General features: G+C 39.7%; 2 protein-coding genes across 8 annotated transcripts; one reads left to right on the forward strand and one right to left on the reverse strand.

The window, feature by feature from the left end:
- Positions 1–685: 685 nt before the first annotated feature.
- Positions 686–21,733, reverse strand: scn3b (sodium channel, voltage-gated, type III, beta). 6 transcript variants are annotated; one of them, XM_064301568.1, is made up of 9 exons: positions 21,035–21,733; positions 15,335–15,481; positions 15,063–15,105; positions 13,360–13,457; positions 11,291–11,454; positions 10,595–10,820; positions 6,985–7,123; positions 4,288–4,379; positions 686–2,101 (listed from the first exon to the last, which is right to left on the reverse strand). In XM_064301568.1, the coding sequence occupies exons 4-8, from the start codon at positions 13,409–13,411 to the stop codon at positions 4,316–4,318; spliced, it is 645 nt and encodes a 214-aa protein (XP_064157638.1). In that variant the 5' UTR covers positions 13,412–13,457; positions 15,063–15,105; positions 15,335–15,481; positions 21,035–21,733; the 3' UTR covers positions 686–2,101; positions 4,288–4,315. The 6 variants fall into 6 exon arrangements, with proteins under 6 accessions (XP_064157638.1, XP_064157635.1, XP_064157641.1 ...); XM_064301565.1 differs by having other exon boundaries at positions 15,063–15,097; positions 15,324–15,481; positions 21,035–21,732; XM_064301571.1 differs by lacking the exon at positions 4,288–4,379 and having other exon boundaries at positions 15,063–15,097; positions 15,324–15,481; positions 21,035–21,727.
- LOC135235765 (uncharacterized protein CXorf65 homolog) lies at positions 17,152–19,833 on the forward strand. Of its 2 annotated transcripts, none has more exons than XM_064301573.1 (6): positions 17,152–17,294; positions 17,463–17,549; positions 18,015–18,131; positions 18,393–18,467; positions 18,972–19,070; positions 19,578–19,833. In XM_064301573.1, exons 1-5 carry the CDS (start codon positions 17,270–17,272, stop codon positions 19,064–19,066), a joined length of 399 nt encoding a protein of 132 aa, XP_064157643.1. In that variant the 5' UTR covers positions 17,152–17,269; the 3' UTR covers positions 19,067–19,070; positions 19,578–19,833. The 2 variants fall into 2 exon arrangements, with proteins under 2 accessions (XP_064157643.1, XP_064157642.1); XM_064301572.1 differs by having other exon boundaries at positions 17,153–17,294; positions 18,972–19,062; positions 19,573–19,833.
- Positions 21,734–22,055: the final 322 nt, after the last annotated feature.

Consider the following 22,055-nt stretch of genomic DNA (forward strand, 5'->3'; position numbering starts at 1 on the left):
GCCACACCTTTCCGTACAGTAACATACCCGATGGAACAAAAAACCTTAAAGAATTGAAATTCTGTTGCTCCCTATTCGGCCATTCCAGCTCTGTCACCAGCCCCAGTTTAGGAAGGCCCTGAGGCCAGACTGATGGAGAGTGCAGAGCCAGAGAGATGTGAACCTCAAAGAGAAGCAGTGTTGAGTAAAACGTACATTAAGGGACATACACCTGTCAGTAAATCATGCGCTACAACTTAACACTAACATGCTCCGTGTTGAGGGGAGATCACAGCCGGGATTGCAGGAAATCCGTGGCGTTTAATCCCTGCTTTTAATCTAAACACTGCTCAGTGATGTGGGGACTGCAATCGATGCATACTGTCAAGTGCAGCTTCCACCCCTTGGCCCTTTGTACTCAATTTGTTCATTTCTACGCTGCATTAAAAACAACGAAAAATCAGCTGCATGAGAATATCGGCATATGGCACAATAACAAAAAAAGAATGACAGCACATTCTCCGGGTTTAGTCTGATTCATCTGTGGAAAGATCAATTGTAATTGATTGAGGGCCCAGTCACACGGACGATAATGGAAACTCGCCGTGCTCCGTGGTGTGGATTTCCAGTTGCGTTTTTAGCACTGTGTACGCATTATACTGTCAGGCTTCCAAACGAAGACGGTGTAAACAGAGGCCGTAAACGATTCTGAAATATGAATTGATTTAATTTTTTATTTCTTCAATCCAGTCAACATGAAATATGCAATATAAAATGAGAAGAAAATGAGCACACTCCGCACAGCACTTTTGAAAATATCAGCACAATGCATTTAATAAAATACCCCCACTAATGGTGGCTACAAAAGAAACTGTTCGATCAGCAGATTGTATTCAACGACAACACTGCGTTTATGATGGCATGCATACAAAAGCCACCTCTCCTCTCTTTCCATCACTGAATTCCTTCCTCATTCTCTCCCTCCCTCTCTCGAACTCTCCCTCCCTCTTGTCCTCATTCTCTGTGCATAACCTGAAACTGGCCCGCCAATTCAAATACAAAATAAAATAATCTATTTCAGCAGTGAACAGGCCTGAAGTAATAACAATGGTGTGAAAATAAAGTGTTTTTGACTATCATAGAACTGTGCTGCACTTTTTTTTGCGCCTGGTCATGTGACTGACTCCACTGCTGAAGTATTTTAGCATCTGACCCAAGCAAGTTCTCAGAGAGATGAGGCCTCTGTTTCACCCCACAGGTTTCTGTGAGGAATTTCAGATGGTCAAACTTCCACCTTAATATGGTATCTGACAGTGATGTGAAATCATTCCATCCAAATAACCTGAAATAAGAACTTTAAAAAATTGTATATATCAAAGAATGGTAGGTCATTTCAGCTAATGAAATGTGAATACATACAGAATTGGGTCTGTATCTCATATTCAAACAGTCATTTCAGTCTTCAAGCTGGAGCTGGAGTTCAAATTATATTGCTTGCACAAGTTCAATGATGATAAACATTTCTGTGTCTGTAAAATGTCGAGGAACACTGTGCTTTCAAATAAAACAATGGCTATATGTACAGTATATGACAAAGCAGAAGACCATAAAGTTTAATGACAAAAGAGCTGATTACATCAGAGCTTTGGCCCGGGTCCTAGTTGTTAACCAACACCAACCAACCAATGTTCTGTTAACATAAAGAACTTGTAGCAGAAAGGCATCTGTGTTCACCAGGCCTGTACCCTGTGCGCATGGGTCAAGGTTCTGATTCAATTTCACATTTTTGAAAAGTCTCTTTCCTTGGTTTTTATATCTACAGCACTGCACAATCTCACCACATTTTAAGTACTCTTGTTTCGTCCTCTATGGCTGACAGTGGCACAAACATACCATAGCTGTTATCAGATCACAACATACTTCACAAAGGTATGTGAAATAAGCAGGAAGCGTGGACTGATCAACGATGATATCTTTTGCACAAGCACAGCACAAAGACAAAGGGGCAGCGGGGGGTGGGGGGCAGGGGGCGGGGTTCTGACGGCCCCCCCTTGTTCCTTTGAAGAGTTCAGCCTATTGCACAATTACGCCAATCGACAGAGGCTTAAGGGTCCTTCAGTACCTGAAACAGAAGAGCAGAAGGTCATTTTTTATATGCTTGTTTCAGCAGAAAAGCATAATGGTTCAATTCTAAATATATATATATTCTAATTTTTTTTTTCTTTACCCAGCCCGAGGACTCTGATTGGCTGCTTTAATCACATGATTAGTGTTGTGAGTTATCAGGAAGGAAATGTCATGCATACAGATAGTGTGGACCCTCATACTACACAGTAGCTCTTTTCAAACAAATGAATGCCTGCAGACTTCATAGTCAGCCTCAGATTCATGAGTCACAGGAATGAAAAGAAAGAAAGAAAGAAATACTAGAGGTAAAAAGATCGGTCTTAAAATTGCGTTTTTTTAGCATACAATATTCCCTCAATACCACTTTATGCCATCATGCATTGCGGCCTTTACAAATGAGCAGTCAAAGGACAGAAATTAATGGTTAACATAAAGCAATTAAACTGCAACAGGTATTTGACTTATAAAAACCAATCTAGCTCTCACTTAATCACAGAAATGCTTTTGTTTCTTCCTCTGAAAACATGGTGCTATATTCACCCAATAAAAAAGCTGGACCATGGCCTCAGATGGGGGACAATGTTCTTGTATAAGAGCAGTCTGAAAGTAAGAAGGATCAAAGTAACGACAGTAAAAAGCTGTAGAAGTATTCAGGAAAAAGTAGTGTTTCTACTGGTAGGAAGTTTTTAAAACCTTAGCACTAGTTGTATGGACTGTAGCTATTTATTTTGATTGATTTTTTTAACTTGCTAAGTAATGGACGTGAAGTTATTTTATCATATTGAAGTTTGAAGTACTTTGTAAATTTGTCTGGACAAGCATGTCTGCCAAATGATACATATAAATGTAATTGTTGTATGTTTTTTTGTAGCACTATATCTTTATGTAGCTGCAGTACTGCTCAATGTGAAAATAATTGCATACATTATAAACAAGGTTCAAATACATCATCTCTTCGTACAGCTCAAATGCTCTTAATGGACATAAATGTACCAAAGCAGCTTTTTTAGACAAACAGTCAAAGTGTGAATGACTCTAATACATAGAGACACAGAGCTTAGTGAGATGTAAAATTAATTCTAAAATTAAATTCAGAGATACGAAGGCTTGCAGTATGCAATGTTCTTATAATCTAGTACTGTAATGATGTTGGATACTGAAGACTGCTGATCCAAGAGACCCTGATTAACAGCTATATAGCAACTCACATGAACAGCATTAGTTGATGAATCCATTTCTCAGGGGAAAATTAACATTAACTTGATTTTGCTAGTACAACAGGTCAAAAATGCATTTTAGCTTGACTGCGTGGAATCAGTAGGTTAATCAAAGTGACAAAGAAATGTTCCATACACTTTGCCCATGGAGCTTGTCATTAACAACCACACAGTTAAATCATGATTCTGTGCCACTAAAAAAATAAAAAATAATACGACAGATGTGGGGAAAGAGATTTGCGACACACAAGGCCAAAAGGTAAACTAAGGACAGGTTTCACCTCCAATCCATCACTAAGCTTCACCTGACAAATCAATTTTTCATCCAACTGAAATATTTCCAAATAACAAATACACGTTTAGCAAAAAAAAAAGGGTAAAAACACATTTAGATTCAATCAATATTTTCCTTAACTTTGACTTTAAATTATCCTTTTCAACAGTTAGTTCTACAATCAACAAAATGTGTGTATAAAATAAGACAAGCACTTGAGAGTTGAGTCAAATTTGAAGATGAAATGTTAATTCAATCCAGGCCTTAGCCAATATATTCAAGGGGCCATAGGTAAACAACTTTTACTTTCAATTCATTTTTTTTATTTTTAAAGCCTGCCTTTGCCACTTTCACCAACAAAAAATCACAACCCCTCAATTCAGTGTGCTTTACATCTCCTTCCATTGGCTCTGCAAGTACAGAAATCTCTTTTCCTTGACAGCAGTACTCTCTGTGTGAGGGGAGGTCACAGGGAGAAAGGTTACACCACAGAGGGGAGCGGGCACAGGGCACAGGGGCATGTGCATGGAAGGGTGACGGATGCTTCGCGTGGGGATCACAGGAGAACGGGGAGGGCAGGGGGCGGAGTCGATGGAAAATTAAATATATCTAATGGATCCGGTTAGTCACACACACAATGGGTGATGTTGTTGATTAAGATTGAATTGAGAGTTAAATACAAAAAAATACCGTTTTTTTGTGTGAGAGAAAATCGCTTTTAATCCGTTACTGGAGCACCGGGGGTCTCTTTATTTTCAGAGGGAATGGCTAGGTAGTCTGTCCTGTGGGTAAACGGGCACAAAAAGAAAAGCAGTTCTAAGCAGCGCTAAGGGACTCCTATCGCCGTGACAACAGGACACAGCTACATGCCACCAGCTCTGCTGACTCACGGGAGCTCCTTTTGTGGCTCCTTCATTGGCTGACGATGGGAAAACACTTTTATTTTGGAGGGGGGGAAGGGGGGGAAGGGGGGGGGGTGGGGCAGATCATGCTGGAGTGAGGAAAGATTATGGGCACACAGATACTCTCTACTTTTGAATGTCCTGGGCTTATAATTATATATATATATTCCCAGTTAACTAGTGATACAACTTCTTTTTTTTTTAAACTCAAATAGTGATGTTTTTAATTGTTCATCTCAGGCATTAGTTAACTCTCTGAGAATAATCCTGAACATTCAGTCTACTTCTGATCTTTCCCTGAGAATAACAGTACCAATCAATCTTGCTGCCAATGCATTCTGTGCTGAATTCTCCCTTAGCTTTTTGAAAAGTTGAGGCATAAAGTAGTAACACTACAAGAAGGTTCTATTAACTAACATCATTGCAGATTAAGAAATTTAATTTCTTTCTTAATTAAAAAAAAAAAACAGGCTTTAGAAATTCAGAAATGTGCTAAAAGGGTACTTGCTCATAGCAATTCGGTATGTGTTTTTGGAGGTTGTGTTTACATAATTACAAGCAGTGATTGTACCGATGCATTGAAAGGCATCTGTTTGTTAGTATTACTGTACAATGCTAAGCAGATGAGGTTGATTATGTGTCCTCTCGCCTGCATGGCAGTCTGCATCCACATTCCTTGTTTAAAAAAATCAGAAAATTCTTAGAACACCCCCACACAGCTCGTAAGAAGAGCGCAATATCCCTGCAGTGTTACCTATCTCTCTCTGTGCAAAGCAGACACACAGACACTCGCTTTTGGTAGAGATATCAGCACTCTCAGACATCAATCCATCCATCTATCCCAACTCAACAGGCAAAACTCTCAAACTTTCTTTTGTTTACTGACAGCAGAAACATTCCCTGGCTGAAGTCTTTTCTCCCACAATGCAATGCTCCATGGTATTTTTGAGTAATTTATCAATTTAATTCAGGCCAGAATAAACACATCCATATTTGCAGACCACAAACATAAGAATATATATATTTTTTTTTATATAATAAACACTGAAATATCAAAATTAAATAACCATGATTAATTCAGCTAACATCAATCACATCTTCAGCTAACATCTGGAATACAAAAAAGTAATCCAAGCATTACAATACATTGTGTATTTGCATAAAAATATCCTGAACACACACACAGACACAGACACAGACACACACACACACACATAATCTCTCTCTGGCTTACTAGCCTACATTTCTATTGTACTACATACTGTATGACACTGCCAGCTGAGAACAACATTGCCTGGCCCAGCTGAAGGCCCCCAAAGCTTATTCATAACACCACAGAGACCGTGGGTGGAAGAGCATTGTATCTGCATAAAATGTGGTAGTAGTCAAATAGAAAACAGAGCAGCCATGTCCACAGGAAACAAATACATTTAACAGGCTGTGAATCGGAAGGAAAATGAAAGCACTGAAACCTTCACTTTAACTGCTTCCCAGTCATGGTAGCAAAGTAAGCATTTAGGAAGCATGTATAATGCCATCGTTAGCATGATGTAACTCCATTGTCATTCTTAAGCAAATAAATTGCTTCAAGCAAAGTGAGACCAATTCGATTTGTCACCAAACCAATATTTTTATATGCCAAACCTTGAGTGAGTATCACATTTAAAGATATGGAACACTATGACAGACATACACATAAATCTTCTGGATGATATATTGTATCTTAACAAAAACTTTTTCAATGTACAAAAATGGTAAGTAACCTCGCACAAACAAAGCACTGTCTACGGGGTATGAATTAAAACCGCTAAATCTAGTTTTGAATATTAATTTCTAATATTATATATATTATATGTGCGGTATTATGTGCTTATACTGAATGTACACATTGTAAATATATTTATAATAGAAAAAGAATGATCTAAAAAATAACAACTCTGCTGGCACTTACACATTAACATTTACATAAATAAAATACTAAAATTAGTTAATGAATTAATTAAAATAAGACAAAATCTGACCAGATGGCAGCCCCAGGGTATGCACACAGAAATAGTGCGTCATGGAGGGCATGAAGATTTGCCATCACAGTGAAGCTTAACCAAATGAGTTTCAAGCTGAATAGGGTGTATGAGAAGGCACAGGGAACCTAGCCAAGTCACTGTAGAAGTCTCAGCCCGCTGAACTCGATGAATACGGCAGGAGACAGCAGAAGCTACATGTACCTGAGCCCTCTTAAGCCTGGACACAGCTGCGCCAACCCCAGTGTCCGCTGAGCATAGCCAATTTATTTATTGGCCTCTATCTGTTGCAACAGCACATTTTAGCTTGAAAGCCACTCATTGTACAAAACATTTGCTGAATATGCAGGTGTATGGAACTGCACTCATAATATTTACTCACGACCCCGGAAATGGTTTGTGACCGCTGCTTTTGCACAGTGTGACAACCCCATTGACCGTAAACGTCCCCCTCAAGAACTTACGCGCTGTCCTGCGTTTGTTCATCGGACTTGGAGATCTTCCTGTAGCAGTAGATCATCTCCACCACCAGCCAGAAGGTAAGGAAGACCAGCAGCACGTACATCATGATCTCAGAGTACAGGGCTGTTGGGTCTGTAGGGGCTGCTCAGATAGCAAGACAACATGCAAAAAAAAAAAAAAACCAACACCATCAGAGCCTTCATTTGGGTGCCTGTGTCCTTCATTCACATGTGTTTTCACATATCTGTCCTTTTCCTACCGGAACGGTATCTAACAGTTTTCCAAAAGGCCAAACTAATCTGATCTCATCTGTGGCAATACTGTAATACAATGACTCAAGAGCGAGGCTTTATTAAGGGCAAAATTGGAGATGCTTTCATGACTAATCAGTGACTCACCAGGATCCCATCTGGAGTGCTTTTCTAATAGAAACATTATTTTGATTACATCATAAATATACTTAATTGACAGCGCATGAAGACTCAAACCATTACAGGTTCCTGAAACCTCACTCTCACATCACTACTGTAATATTGTTAAAAGCACATACTGAAGGGTCATTAGGGCTTAAAATAGGTACTCGGTTGATAAACCTGTCTAGGTGCATCACGTTCGTCATTGTTCATGCCAAAATAAGGTCCTAATTGTCATGTGTAACACTGTACCATGAGAACTTCATCTTGTTTGCACGCAAGTCAGGCAAGATAAGTAGCAGCTAATTAATTACAGTTGGCAAGGCATTCTACAGGAGAAAATTTTGGCACAGCAAAAGTTTTGAGCACAGTTTTTAATACCGCCTAAATGCTCCACATTACCAATTTGGCTCAGATATTGTGGTGAGGTAGTACAAGTACAAACTGACCCAGTTACACATTTCAAAATTATTAAATGTGCCACACTCATTTACAGAGATTAACTTCCCTCCCTTCATAAATATCTGGCTCATATATTAACCACGCCTCTGGAGACAATGTTTTCTGTGCCAACTGAGGTTTTTAAGTGTCTAACAGAAGGATAATTGATGGTTCATAAATAAATTTTCCACCCTCTCTTATTCTGAATTCACCACAAATGGCAGTAATACTGCATTAGCTAACTAATCACAGCCATAGTAGATGCAGTTACGTTTGTGATCCTCAAGTTTAAAGAAAAAAAAACAAAAAAAAAAAAACGGGGATACTACAGACCTGTTTTTCCACCGCCTGTCAGCAGTGTTCAAATCCACTGTGCATTCTACAGTGAAACAATTCTACCATAATAACCCACTCGGGCTCTGGTGAATTGACTATAGTCCTTACATCACAGACTTTGTACTTCCATATCATTGTCCCATGACAAGGAAGCCAGGTCAATTTTAAAACAGCAGCTCTTTTGTGTGCCAGGCAAAAAATGAAATCAAATAAAATAAATAATCAATCCCAGGTGAATGGAAACATGCTTTTGGTTCATACAACAGATTTTTTTGGTTCGTTGAGAGGAATCAAATGTTTGTTCTAAAGAGGGGCATCAAATGTCCAACATCTAAAATGTTTCTAAATTAAAATTTTTAAATGGCTGTACTGTACTTGGAAATCCAATTTGATTTTCAAGCAACCAAAAAATTCTCTTCAGAATGCAATTTTGCATTTTTAACCCACATGCGCAATACATTCCCCTGCATGTTTGAGGGCATAAAATGCATTTGTGCCATCTGGATGTTTTTCCAAGGCCATTTAGCATTGTGTTATGCATTATTCGCCAGCTAAATATTGTAGCACATGTCAGTATAACATAACAATGCTTCTGTTGTCCTGCTATCCCACCTCTGAGTGAACACGTCGTGGCAGGGCCGTTTCCTCACACTTGCTCCCTCAGTCGGTCCCCAATCACATGGAAGCTACCTAGCTATGTAACTGCATTCCCTCAGACAGATAACCCCACCCAAACACCCTGATCACATGATCATACATGCAGACTTTGCTGCTGCACAATCAAGAGAAGAACAGCAACAGTGCTATGAACAGCACAGTCTTTAGTGTCCTTGGTTGCTACAATAAATAGACAAATAATATATATAATAAATGCAAAAAAATGAAAGTGTGGTCACACAGGTTCTCCATCTTGTCCCTTTTTTAAAATGTGCACTTCTTTTTCTACTAAGTAGCTAAATACTGGTCAATGTTTTATAAGACCGTGTTTGGAATGATTTTACATTACATTACATTACAGGCATTTGGCAGACGCTCTTATCCAGAGCGACGTACAACAAAGTGATTTGGCAGAAATAACACAGGGTAAAATAGTCCCCGTCTGATTATTACTGTATTTCATCTTAATCTAGCTTTGGCAGATCAGTGCTAAAATTCAGCAGGTAATACTGCTGTGTGCACATCTGTTTCAATGCCTTACCAGAGTCAGACAATTTGGACTTTATAACCCATTTCCGGTACAATGTGCCTTATGCCTTATGCCCTTTGCCCTGCACCCTAGGGGACTTGATGCAAACCATTGTGTTGTGATCAGGTGTCAAACTACACTGGAATGCTGCAGTATCTTTTAAACATCATGACTTTATTCTTTTATGCCCCCAGTATAGAAATAGCAATCTCAGTCCATAGTAGTTTATGCCATTCCAGATTTTTATAGAAGCTGGTCAAAGCACTGAGTAAAGAAATTACAGAACTTGTTGGCAGCACATAAATCTGTCATGTTTACACTATAAAGTAATGATAATGACTGCTATGTATTTAGAGAGATATTTCCACCTTACCACCAAGTTACTGTCAGAAATATACTGGGGGTGCGCAGCAATTAACAATAAGTTAACCCTGAACTGCTGAGCGGCAAACGTATGCTACAGACCTCCAGCCATCTGTAGTTTGACACCACATGTATGTAAAAAACAATTTGCTAGTTTTGGTGTGCAGTTACGATGAGAAAAAAACTATTATCTGGCTAATTTCGCCCAATAGTTCAATCATGATTGCATAACCCACCAGTACAATGCAACTTTCATCATCTCTATCTGCTATTCATCAAACCAAAACACAGCTTGAAACACAGATAGAGATACTGCATTTCCAATGCATATGTGAAACTTTGCAGAAATGCATGTAAGTATGGTATGTTCAATCAGGCTGAGATTAGACGTATATGTATGGCAATCCCAAGACAAACATCCATAAAATATTTTAGAAATCAAACCTTTTGCTGTACATTACCCAATAAACCCTGTTTTATTACCCAATAAAACAGAGTAGACGGTTAGACAAACCCCCTCCCCTGCAAATAAGCGCTCTCCAATTAGCTGTAAGCTTTGATTATACACAAAAACACAAAGATAAACAATATTATTATTTAAACAATATTCTACATTCTGTACAATGTCAAAGATTCTGCAGGACATGAAAGTAATTTAAATGCACATAAAACAAATAAAACAGACATAAACCCATATCTACTATGAAAATACAGACAGTTATGTTAAATATTGATATGACACAAAGTACAAACGACAACTCTGCCTGGACAGATGTACGTATACACAGTGAAATATTTCCAGGGCTTGATGGCTCAGATTCAAGGCCAAGGAAGAAAACGAAAAATCAATGGGGATCTATTTCCTGGTCTTACCTTCTTTTCTCACCACCAAGTTGATGATCTTTTCTCCCCTGAACGAGGGCGTGTAGGAGTCGAATTGGAACTGGCGAAACACCTCGCACTTGTAGGTGCCGGTGTCGTTGAGGGTGACGTTGATGAAGCTGATGGAGACGTCCTGCAGGTCTTTGCTGCCGTTCCACTGGAGCCTGCCCTTAAACGGCCCGTCCACTTCCTGGGGCTGCCCGTCATACAAGAACATCTGACAGCAAAAAAAACGCACAACATTAGCTTTCCGTTAGATCTGCTGACAGAAAGCACATCACGTTAGAGCTCAGGGTCACCAAGCCAGTTTCAAAAGGCTCCCTACCTAATAAGTTTAGACTGTTTTTTAGCTGTTGCTCAGCCAAAATAAAAGCCAATGTCTTTAAAAAGCAAGCAAACCGCCAAGAAGAAAAATGCACTGCACAACATAGTGGTCTTTGAAAGCTTTTTTTGTCTTCAACGTGTCATATCTCTCTGCTCCCAACTTGCCTGCAGAGCTATATAAATCGATGCAGCCTGAGAGTCAGAGGAAGAGGTATAACAAAAGGTTGCTGACTTGTTTGATGAAAGGAGAGATGGCCAGATGAAGGGATGGATTTTGATCAAACACGCTACATTCTGTATTTCTCGCAACGCGATGGCCAGTCCGATAACGCTGGGATGAGATGATTCTCTGAGCAGCCTTACCGGGATTTCATCATTATTTAAGTCGATGTAGTACCAGTCCACCCGGGTCTCAGCATTGACCTCTTCTCTCTTCATGCAGGAGATGCAGGTGAGTTTCATTGGGTTACCCTGGACTGCCTCCGTGTCTGATTCCACCTCCACACACACTGGCCTGCTCACCTGCACTGGACACACCAATCAAAGCACATGGTCCAAACGATGGTTCACATGTGGTCAGATCCTCATCATGGACTACACATGCACTCAAAGTACACTGAGTTCCACACATGGTCGAACCTATATGGAGCTCCAGAGTCCAGCATGCCCCCCTACAATCACTTCCTCTCCCTGCCATGACTAGAATATCATTTCTTCACTGGCTGAGATCGAAGTACATATTCAATATATATGAAAGTGGGCTTTGTCTTTAATCATACTGTAGCTATGTGTTTACAAATGCGCTATTTATTTGTTTCTGAGACCAGAATAAAACTTGAAGACTTTCATTTAATTGGTAATAAAAGTCAAGGGAAAATGATCTTAAATCTTAGCATGGGGAAAAGGCTCAAGATTCAGTTTGACATTTTTGTGAGGAGTTCTTTTTCCCCCTGCTGCTGAATCTAAGCCTAGATATCAGTTCTCATGTCCACAACATTTCTCACCCGTCATCCAGCAGGAAAGCATTGCTGAGTATTCATGGATATCCTCATGTCACCCCTTTACTCAGAGTAAAGACCGACCGCCATCTTTTACAAAACCCATTTAACAACAGCCACACACGGACTAAGCCAAGCCATGCACATTGGCGATTGGTTAATGCTCACTGGGGTTAACAGAGCTCGATCCCAACAGTCACATCATGTGCGAAATAAAACAGGTGACAGGGTATGTGACTGGAGCACGGCTCTGGCTGCCATCTTTGTACTGATGATGAAACCCAGACCTGGCTTATATAAGCCACGGCCATGAGCACCTCCTGTCAACGGCGATCTCATCATGTTTTGTTCTAAGGGCTGAACGGACAAATGAATGAAGCAAACGTGACAAAGTCATAGTAACAGAACAGTATAGTGTCACTGAACTGTGGTCTGCTGTTTTGTGAGTAAAAATAAATTTACAACTGCATTGAATCATGGGTCAAAGTCGTTGGTTGAATCCCATGTTTGAAACATCCCATCAACATCCAACAGTTGCACATTTTAAATGTCTCCATCTGTTGGAAACCATGATAACCTACACCCTGGAAACCATGACAAGCTACACTCCTAAATCCTCCTCTTTTTGGTAGGGGAATCTCCAACTACCATAAAGTTCCTGTGACTTGGCTTTTTGATCTTTAGTACACATCTCTGAGAGCTGTTCAGCATCTGAGTTCTACAGAGAGGGAATTGGCAGGATATTTATTGGTACTAACGAATCGGTCTTGATCTTGTCTTGTACTGTATTATCTAAGCTGCTATCATTTCAGTTAATGTTTTTCCGCGATGACAATTAAATTCATATCATAAACTTTCTGACACACATCGGTCATTCGGGTTTGTTCGTGTATCCGCCCAGTATCAGTACCGTCCAGCATCACAACAGCGTGTTGCGCGTACTGGGCGGATGAACGTTTTACGTGCTTACTTTAATTGCACGTTTTTAAGTCAAACAAAATAATTCAGTTGGATTCATAACATCTTATTTTCTTTTGTTTGTTGTATTTCTGTTGACTATATTCCCTTCCTTTGGCGTTGGCAAGACGGCCATTGTGCCTGTCGCCAGACAGATCTTGCACAGGCCCAGTAGCTTCCAAGAGCTTCAAAATGTGTTTTGCGGGAAAATATGTGTGATTGTTCGAGCACTACGCTAGGGCACACATGGGATTAGAAAGATAATATCTTTAAGACAGTACAATGTTATCTGAGAATACATTACACGATCACAACATACGTGCATGTACACATACGTATTCCTAAAACTGAATGAGACATTGCTACATCTGGGAGAATATTTTGCGAATTAAAGTTAAGGAAACGAACTGCAGCACTTTATAACATGTTCAGAAAAGTGAAATACAGGAGCTAAAATCCGATATGAATATTACTTACCTACTAAAATCAAAAATGAGAGAGAGTGCCACAGAATCCTTGTGTGTATCATATTTTTCGGAGTTCTCGGAAGAGAAACGTCTCGCGGGCTCTTTCCCCTGTATGTGACAAAATAAACGATTTTAATTTTAAGATATACCAATGGTATTGAACCCTATTAAAATGTAATCACGGGTAAGAAATGGCATTCATTATGACTGTGATATTTAAAAACTATTGGATTCTAGTAGGGCGCGCACATCCCTCTTCAGCACCACGGACAGCGCCTAGATTTTCCGAAAACAAGAAATTCCCTCGTCGTCCTTAAATGTAATCTTTTCCACTGAGTAATGAAGTAGTAAGTGTATTAAGGCATAATTAAAACGCTGTGATTTGTCACGTACTTGACGTAAATTAATGAAAAGCTTAAGAAAATGAATAATGAATTCCTTCCACGTTATACGTTAACATCCACGATGAAATATTCGTTCCTTCTCGCAAGAATAAGTGCTCTTCGTGCATCAGTTCTGCTGCGTGAAATACGTGCAATCCTTTGTTCGTGAACTTCAGCTTTCATCCCAGCTATTCCATATGCGCAAACGGACACTTTGTGTTTCCATGGTGAGTAAAACACGGAGAGGCATGCTCTCGGGCGTAGCATGCAATACCCTTTGATGATTCATGAACTGAAAGAAGAAAAAGAACCTGTAGATTCGCTTCTATTTAAGTTCTTTAAAAAGTTTCCAGTGAATTATAGATTAATTTACGAAATGTTAGATTTTGTTCTCGTCTCCATTATAACTTCATAATGGAGGATAAACAGACAACGACGTTCGTGACTACCAAGCCCTGGCTTTGTTTTCAGAATAAACAGCCACTTGTACCATTTACAGAGAGCGCATTCATTGTCGCGCATGCGTTCATGTTGCTCCTTTTTAACACTTGGACCGGAGTCTTTTGTTCAAAACCGCGCGAAGCGGTGAATGAGTCAGTAATAGAATGTTGTGGACTTCGTCTAATCGGTACCTGACGATAAAGCTAATTTAATATTTGCAGTATTGTTCTAGTCTAATGGAAGCGCTTCAAGCAGACATCTATTTTGCATCACAAGGCATCCCATTCGTTGTAGAGAGCCGTATAATTTTATATGAGCATACTACAAGCAATTTCATACAAGCAGACTTTCATATTTGTTCTTACTCCAGTTTTGGCCCAAGAAATAGGTTAAACAAAATTAAAAAAAAACGGGAATCTTAAAGCACGATTTGAATGATAACGCAAATATTAATTGACGTGACGTGAACGTGGTTGACGTGAAGTCATTGAGATGCGGAAGAGGGTTGGTGACTGGCTATATTATGTGTCCTGATTTCAGATATGTTTGTATTAATGGACCTCCGATAGAGAGTGTCATTAACGTCTATTGCCGTATATCTATGTATTTTGCATACCACTAAAGTACAATGCAGTCTACTCACATTAGCATGGATTACTCATTTAAATTTAAAAAGGAAACATTGCCGTCTGAGCGTGTTTAGGTATCTGAGAGCACGTTTTCATCTGCCATAACCCACAACTGAGTGCTCCCATTTTAAGACGTTTGGCCACAGCTGGGAGAAAAAATGAAACTGGGCCAGAGAGTCCCACAAGGTTTCCAGAGGCCAATTAATTCTTAAACTTGATGCTAATCTGGCTACATTCATTTTCAGGTTGGCGTTCATTACCTTTACATTCATACACTTTCCTCACATTTTTAGACCTCTGATCCTGAAAAAAACAAAAACAACTTCATAGTTTGCAAGTGTGAAGCAATGAGCATGTATTTAAAGTGCGACATGCAACAAAAATTGAATATCGAATTTCTGAATGCAATCTTCAAATCAAGACAACTGTGATAAACTGCAGACATAGAAAAAGACTCAGAACATTAAACATTCCATTTGGTGAGGACGGTATACAGATGTCAGAGACTTCCCAAGATGCACCCATTCCTCACCTGCTGTTTGGCCGTGCACAGACAGATCTGCCTCCTCTCCACCTCGCTCTGTGAGGACAGAATGGCGTGGAATGGCTGCCGCCTCTCTCCCACGTGGGGGCTACAGTCCAGCGAGAGATGAGGTCAGTCCATCTCTTCGAGGCTCTCCTAGGACCGCAGATGAAAAAGGCATTCCGCAATTCATACCGTCATTTGCTCATAATAAATCAGGGCACGACATGAACAGAAGGGCTTCTCAAAATATCACACAACATGCATCTCCTACTTTGAATGACTCTGATATGCATGTTTACTGCTCACTTATTTCCACAGCACTGCTGAAGTGAGGGACTGAGGGCGTGCGACAGGGGTGGGGAGGGGGGGTGGGTGATGGGGAGTGTTATATAACCTTGTTTAGCAGCTGGAAAGAGAGAGCATTCACAACGCCAGTGCTTGCCACTGTTAACTGAACCACACAATCATCCTTCCTTCAGGCCATCAACCCTTTATGTTAAACATCAGTGATGAAACAACCATTGTGTCATCCTAGGAAAAAAAAAAAAACACGCATATTGTGTTGCAACAGACAAAATGGCAGCATTCATGGACCGTATTTGGTTTTGATATTTAAGCAGTTGAAGTACAAAGATTCAGCAAACAAGCAGCCCTAAAACCCCACCAGCAACCCAGCCCCCACCCTTTGCAAAGTGAGTCATTTGTTCTGTTTTGAATATAATTACTTGGCAACCGCTTTCAGCGGATGAATGGAGAGCCGTAATGGAAAGAAAAACAGCGGCACACCGAGGCTTTAGAATATGCATCATTCACAGCAGGCCCAGACACAGACTAAAAATGGCAGGCCTGGTGGCTGCCATATCCAGGAGATAAGGAAACCATGGCAACTAGAAGCGACGGCAAGTCAGAGTCAGAGCGGGGTTTTACAGCTCCTAAACTGAGACAGGCGAGAGAAAAGCACTCTCTCACTCCACGGAACCGGTTACACTGAGCAAGAGAGGCTGGCCAGGATGTTTACCAGCATGGTCCTATCAGGAGCTGAGAGTCTACTCTATTACACAATAGCAATGTCGCCAGGAATTTCAATAAATATTCAGCTTATTGACTGAGAACGACTTCATAAAACAGAACTAGAGTATGTGTAAAAAGGAAACATGCATGCCTATTGTTGCCCAGTGGTCTCCTTCCAAAATATTTATTTATTTATTTACTTGTTTGTTTTTTGTTTATTGTGATTTAAAATACACTGAAAAAACAATGTTGTGTTGCAAAAAGTGATATAAATAATAATAATAATAATAATAATAATAATAATAATAATAATAAAACAATTTTATATGTTATGCTGTACACATACCATATAGACTTTGGGCCTGTATAGCATATGACAATAATCATTTAAAAATGCAATAAATGCATTAAATCTATCTCTAGAGAAGCTATTGAGTTGGATGTGCTCAGTTAATATTGCATAAATGGCTCTGACAGAACTGGTTGATAGCTACTGAACTAGACTAAACAAAATGGAATGCTTGTTTTTACACAGAATTACCCTTTGACACACTGTCTCATGCAGTTAGTCTGAAATTATGTAATGTGAAAGGGCGAAGATTGAATTCAGTTGCCTGAGGTGATAGCTTCAGCTGAAACGCTAGGAGTTCTTGCTATACATTTGTTTACGCTACTATGTGTTCCTTCAGCTGTAGTAGTCAGCTACGTGGTCATATATTACTTCAGTTTCCCCCGCCTATTTGAGCAAACTGTACCTTGGATGTTTGATTTGCCTGGGGTGGGGTGGGGGCACTGGGTGGAAGCTGTGTTGTGACATGAAAGGTAGATAAGTGTGGTGTTGGACACTGAGAAACACAGTGGAGCCAAAACCATAGAGACATACAGTACACTCTAACAGACAGCTCATTTGGTTGGCATCCCTGAACTACAATGTTCATCACAGTGCTACATGCTGGTGAGTCTCTCCCCCAGAATCAATCAAACCGGATCAAAGAGTACCGCTGATACATCTTCTGTTAACTGTCCATGCAAATTGATTTTAAATGACAGCTACGTGAGAAATACTGTAAGCCTGTCATGTCTTGTCACAATTTCAATTTATGTTTCTCCCCCATCTCCACAGATAACGAGCAAACCTTGTTTAACATCCACTGTAAAATATCTGTGCTTCTAGACAGCATAAAATCACACTGTCACTGTGAATATGAAGGTAAGGACCGTTACCTAATTTAACAAAAATAGTATATAGTGTCTTGTCGTTCCTGAAATTAAGAGCATTTGTTGTGGTGATTTTACAGTGCGTAACAATTAATGATGAACATGTGGAAACCTGTTCTTATGTCAACTAGTTATTTGGTCCAAGTGGTCTGTGAGCTTAAGTATACTCTTAAGGTTTTCTGAACTAAGCAGTGTGAATAAAAAATGAAACACATTTTTTTCTATTCCACTGAGCACAAATAAATAAAATTAGAATAAGGCTAACAGGGAAATAGCATGTAATTATATCCAGCAATACACATAAGGGAAGGTCCTTCCCATTGTGTGAGTGGGCAGTTTTGAAAGAGGACACAGAGACCACTTGAAATGCCGCCAAATTGATAACACTAGATTTAAACAAAATGTTAGCAGAGGACTGTTTGAGCACTTTTCTAATGGGCTTGTACAACCCTGCCAGAAGAGATAGACCTCGTGGATGAGAATGCAGAGCTGAAGAACCTTCTAGAGCAGAGGGATGAGTACGCCTCCCAGGCTCTCAGGGAAAGAGAAGAGTATGCTCTGGTCAGCGTCAGACGTAAGAAACCTGCATTTAAACTCTACATTTTCCATAACCCTACCAGCAAGCTCACCAGTTATTGCTAAAAATATTTTCTAATAAATATGAAGGGACAGATGATGAGCTGAAATCCTAACAGATGGGGATGGGGAGAGGATGGGTACATTTTTGGAATGGTCTAAACTGTACGTACGCATAAATCAATCTATCTTTAATCAGGGCCAAATGTTCAACCCCGCTGCCAGATCTGACACAATCTGCTTCCTGACACATTCACAGGATGTGACGATTCATCTCAGCCTCTGTATACCTTACTGCTGCAAGACCAAGCCCCTCTGCATTCCACGTTCATTGGTAGGTTATACTTTTACACACACAATAGGTGATATACACTGAAACAGCCAAAGGCCTTCCCCAAACCGTTGGGGATGCACAGAATTGCCTAGAATGTAATTGTATGCTGTAGTATTAAGATTTACCTTCACTCGAATTAAGAGGCCTCGTCAAAACAGCCCAAGACCAAGCGGTGTCCAGATACTTTTGGTCATATTGTGTATGTATTTGTTGGGGTGGGCATGATCTTTATGGAAACATTCCATTGTAGATTATAGACCAGGGTTTCCCAACCCTGTTCCTGGAGATCTACAGTCCTGTAGGTTTTTATTCCAATCCTAACAAGACACTTCTCATTCAAGAGCAAGAGATCTCATTGAGCTGATAATTAGTAGAATCAGGTGTGCCAAATTAGCATTGAAATGAAAACCTGCAGGACGGTAGATCTCCAGGAACAAATTTGGGCCTGTTATAAACCCAACTTAGAGAAGAGTTTTTAACTGGCATCCTTATCTATGTACGTAGCCAAGCTAAGGAATAAAGAGGGTTCAAGGGCACTGGGAATTCAACCACAAAGAAAGAGGACCAAGAGGAAATCTACTCTGCCCCAACCACAGTAAGCATGTTACATCATACAACACTATGCTAGCTATGTTCTCATTAGAATAACCTTACATAACTTGACAAATGGAAATAGGAGCATAAGATAAACTTGTATCCTCTGCACCACTTCCTTCAAAATAGTTTTTCTTAAAGCCACGTTTAACACCAAGTTGTGTAGGTTGCTCAAATTGCATGGTTCCTATTTCAAGTATTATCTTTGACATTCTTATGAATCATAGCTACTATCTTGCAAAGAACTGCAAACCATGTTCATTCAAAAGGTCCTTCTTTCCCATATACTGTATACATACACATACATTCAGTACACATACACGTGTACACTCATACTCTGCCTCTCTCTCTCTCTCTCACGCACACACACACACACACTACAGTAAATGAGTCATTACCTGCATATGCAGAATATGATGCCTCAGCTATTTAATACATATACAGGCTGTCATAAGATATTTTAAATGTCTTGAAACATGTACAAAGATTGCCTAAAAATTGCTTATTTCAGGTAAGCAATTTTTCAGAAGGACAGCTGGGTTTGACCATTTAACCGCATACACGAAGCTGAAGATGAAAGACTCAGAAATGAAGATTTAAAATTGTCATTTAATTAAATGAAATTCACTTCGCAACATTTTGTCCTTACTATGTATGAACTATAAAATGGTGTCTGCCCCTTTACATTAACTTTAGTTATTTTAAGGCTATTGTTCTCTGAAGTTCCAAGTTGAACTTTGGTATTTAGGCCTATAGTTTCATGGTTACTGTACATAAATATGAATGTAAAATGAAAAATGTGTGTCTACAGTTTTGTTTATATATTAACACAGGAGACAGAATGAGTACATATTTAAAGAGGTCAAGTCCACTACTGAGCATCACAAACACAGATTCAAAGCTTTGTACACCTTAGAGCATACAAAACATGATTCTCCTTCACTCTTTGGTAAATTTAGGTCACACAGTGCTGGCTAAGATGCAAGAGTGACATATTCTAAAATAAAAAAGAGAAATGATGCTTTAAAAGTCTGGAAAGGATATACTGACTTAATATAGCCTTCTAATGTCAGATTATAAAAGATTAACTGAAGAGCACAAACATGTACATGCATGCTGTCTCTCTCTCTCATACACACACATGGGGTGAGAGGATCTGACAGGATTTTCCAGGATTTCAAGATTACTACATGATTACACACATGCTCACAGGGGACTCTGTCTGAAATGAATAGAAACCTCTTTCTCACCCCCGACTCAACCTTATTTGCGCAGCGACATCTTAATGACGACCAGAATGTCTGTGCTGATATCGCACCTCAAAAATATCACAAATCCACCTTGATTATCGCACACGGTTCCTTAGCTCCAACAGGGGGAATGTTTAGTGTGAGAGCTGGTTGCCGTGCAGCGCATGACTTACTGATGAGGAGCAGATGGCATATGAGAGCTACCACACGTAAAGTCGTATGCATACGTTCAGTTTCATATCCTGCTGGGTGGTGTGACATGTCTAAAATAATCTCATTATGAATGGGACAAACCATTAAAGAAGATCAAATGTACAGTATATATCGTAGAACTACAACACTGGGAGATGCTGGAGTGTTGGACACACTTGTTTTTGTTTGGTTTCCAGAAAAGATAGAAATACCACACCTGGCATATCAGAGAGACAGCAAACTACACTTATTTACTATGATAAAAATGATGACCTCTAATTTATGACACAATTTTCTATGTCAGCGTGTTCTGTATTTTACTGTATCTTCCATTAGGAGTATAGGATACATAATTGTCCCTTTTGTTTGCACAACGTTACACAATGTAAAATACATACATGCATATTTTTAGAACTTGTAGTAATCCATATAATTGTAAAATACTCCATTACGATTTGATATAAATACATAAGATAAATTATTCAATTAATGTAAAAGTTAAAAATAAACAAAGAATGCAAAATTACTTACGGGATTATGATGGCATGTTACTAGAAGCCCTTAGAAGACATCCCGATCCAGGCCTGTGATTTCTTGTCGCAAAAACTGAAAATCAAGTCTAATGAGACAATAGAGTACAATGCAGGTCACTGCTCCAGAAGTGACTAGGTCTGTTTATGTTTGCTAGATGGAAAGTCTGGTTCAGGTATTGCAGCTGTTCATGTGCTATGAAAAGAAAAGGGGGACAAGAATAGACCCAGCCTCTGCCAAAAGGAAATATGCCAACCTACAGAAGGGCACGCATGCTTCCAGCAGGCCCCTGTGCAGCTTAACCGAGACAACTGAATTTACAGTACAGTACCGTACAGAGGATAATCCAATCCTGGTAAGAAAGACTCTAATTATTACACATGTAAATGCACGGTAAGTGTCCAGGTGTCAGGGAAGTTTGATTCAGTGACACTCTGCTGTTAATCTAGAGGCTGTCGGCTCGGTGGGCCAGAGGGACTCGTCCAGTGCGGACGCAATGTTCTCGCCCAGGACCTGGCAATGAGCAGAAATGCTGATAGCGACTTGGGATTGCCTCCAGCTGACCCACTCAATCAGTTCACACTTTATAGCCCTCACCCCAGGAATACTAACACTCTTATCAAGGCTTCCTGTGACCAACTCGTGGATGAACTACGAATACTGTAGCACTTTCAATCATGTGCACTTTCAACCCCGACAGACTTTTCCAGAGACCTGGCGAATGACATAATTTTAGCAAATTTTCACATCTCGGTAAGGTTGTGGTAGCAGTTTTTTTACCCTCCCAACATTTTTTTTAAACACCCCAATTCAGAATTTCCCAGCTATGTAAATGGGTCCTGATCTCACTGAAGATTTTTTTCCTGCAGGAAACTATTTTAAGTATGTGCTTGTCATCCAAAGTTCCAACAGCCATAAAGCGTTTCGCAAATGTAATTTCACTAGGTGGGATGAGGCAGAAGAAGCATACGTGCCTGAATATATTGTCTTCTTTTATTATTCAGTTATCTTAATTTGTCTC

Source organism: Anguilla rostrata, chromosome 12 (genome assembly GCF_018555375.3).
Source record: "Anguilla rostrata isolate EN2019 chromosome 12, ASM1855537v3, whole genome shotgun sequence".
In the NCBI taxonomy this organism is placed as follows: Eukaryota; Metazoa; Chordata; class Actinopteri; order Anguilliformes; family Anguillidae; genus Anguilla; species Anguilla rostrata.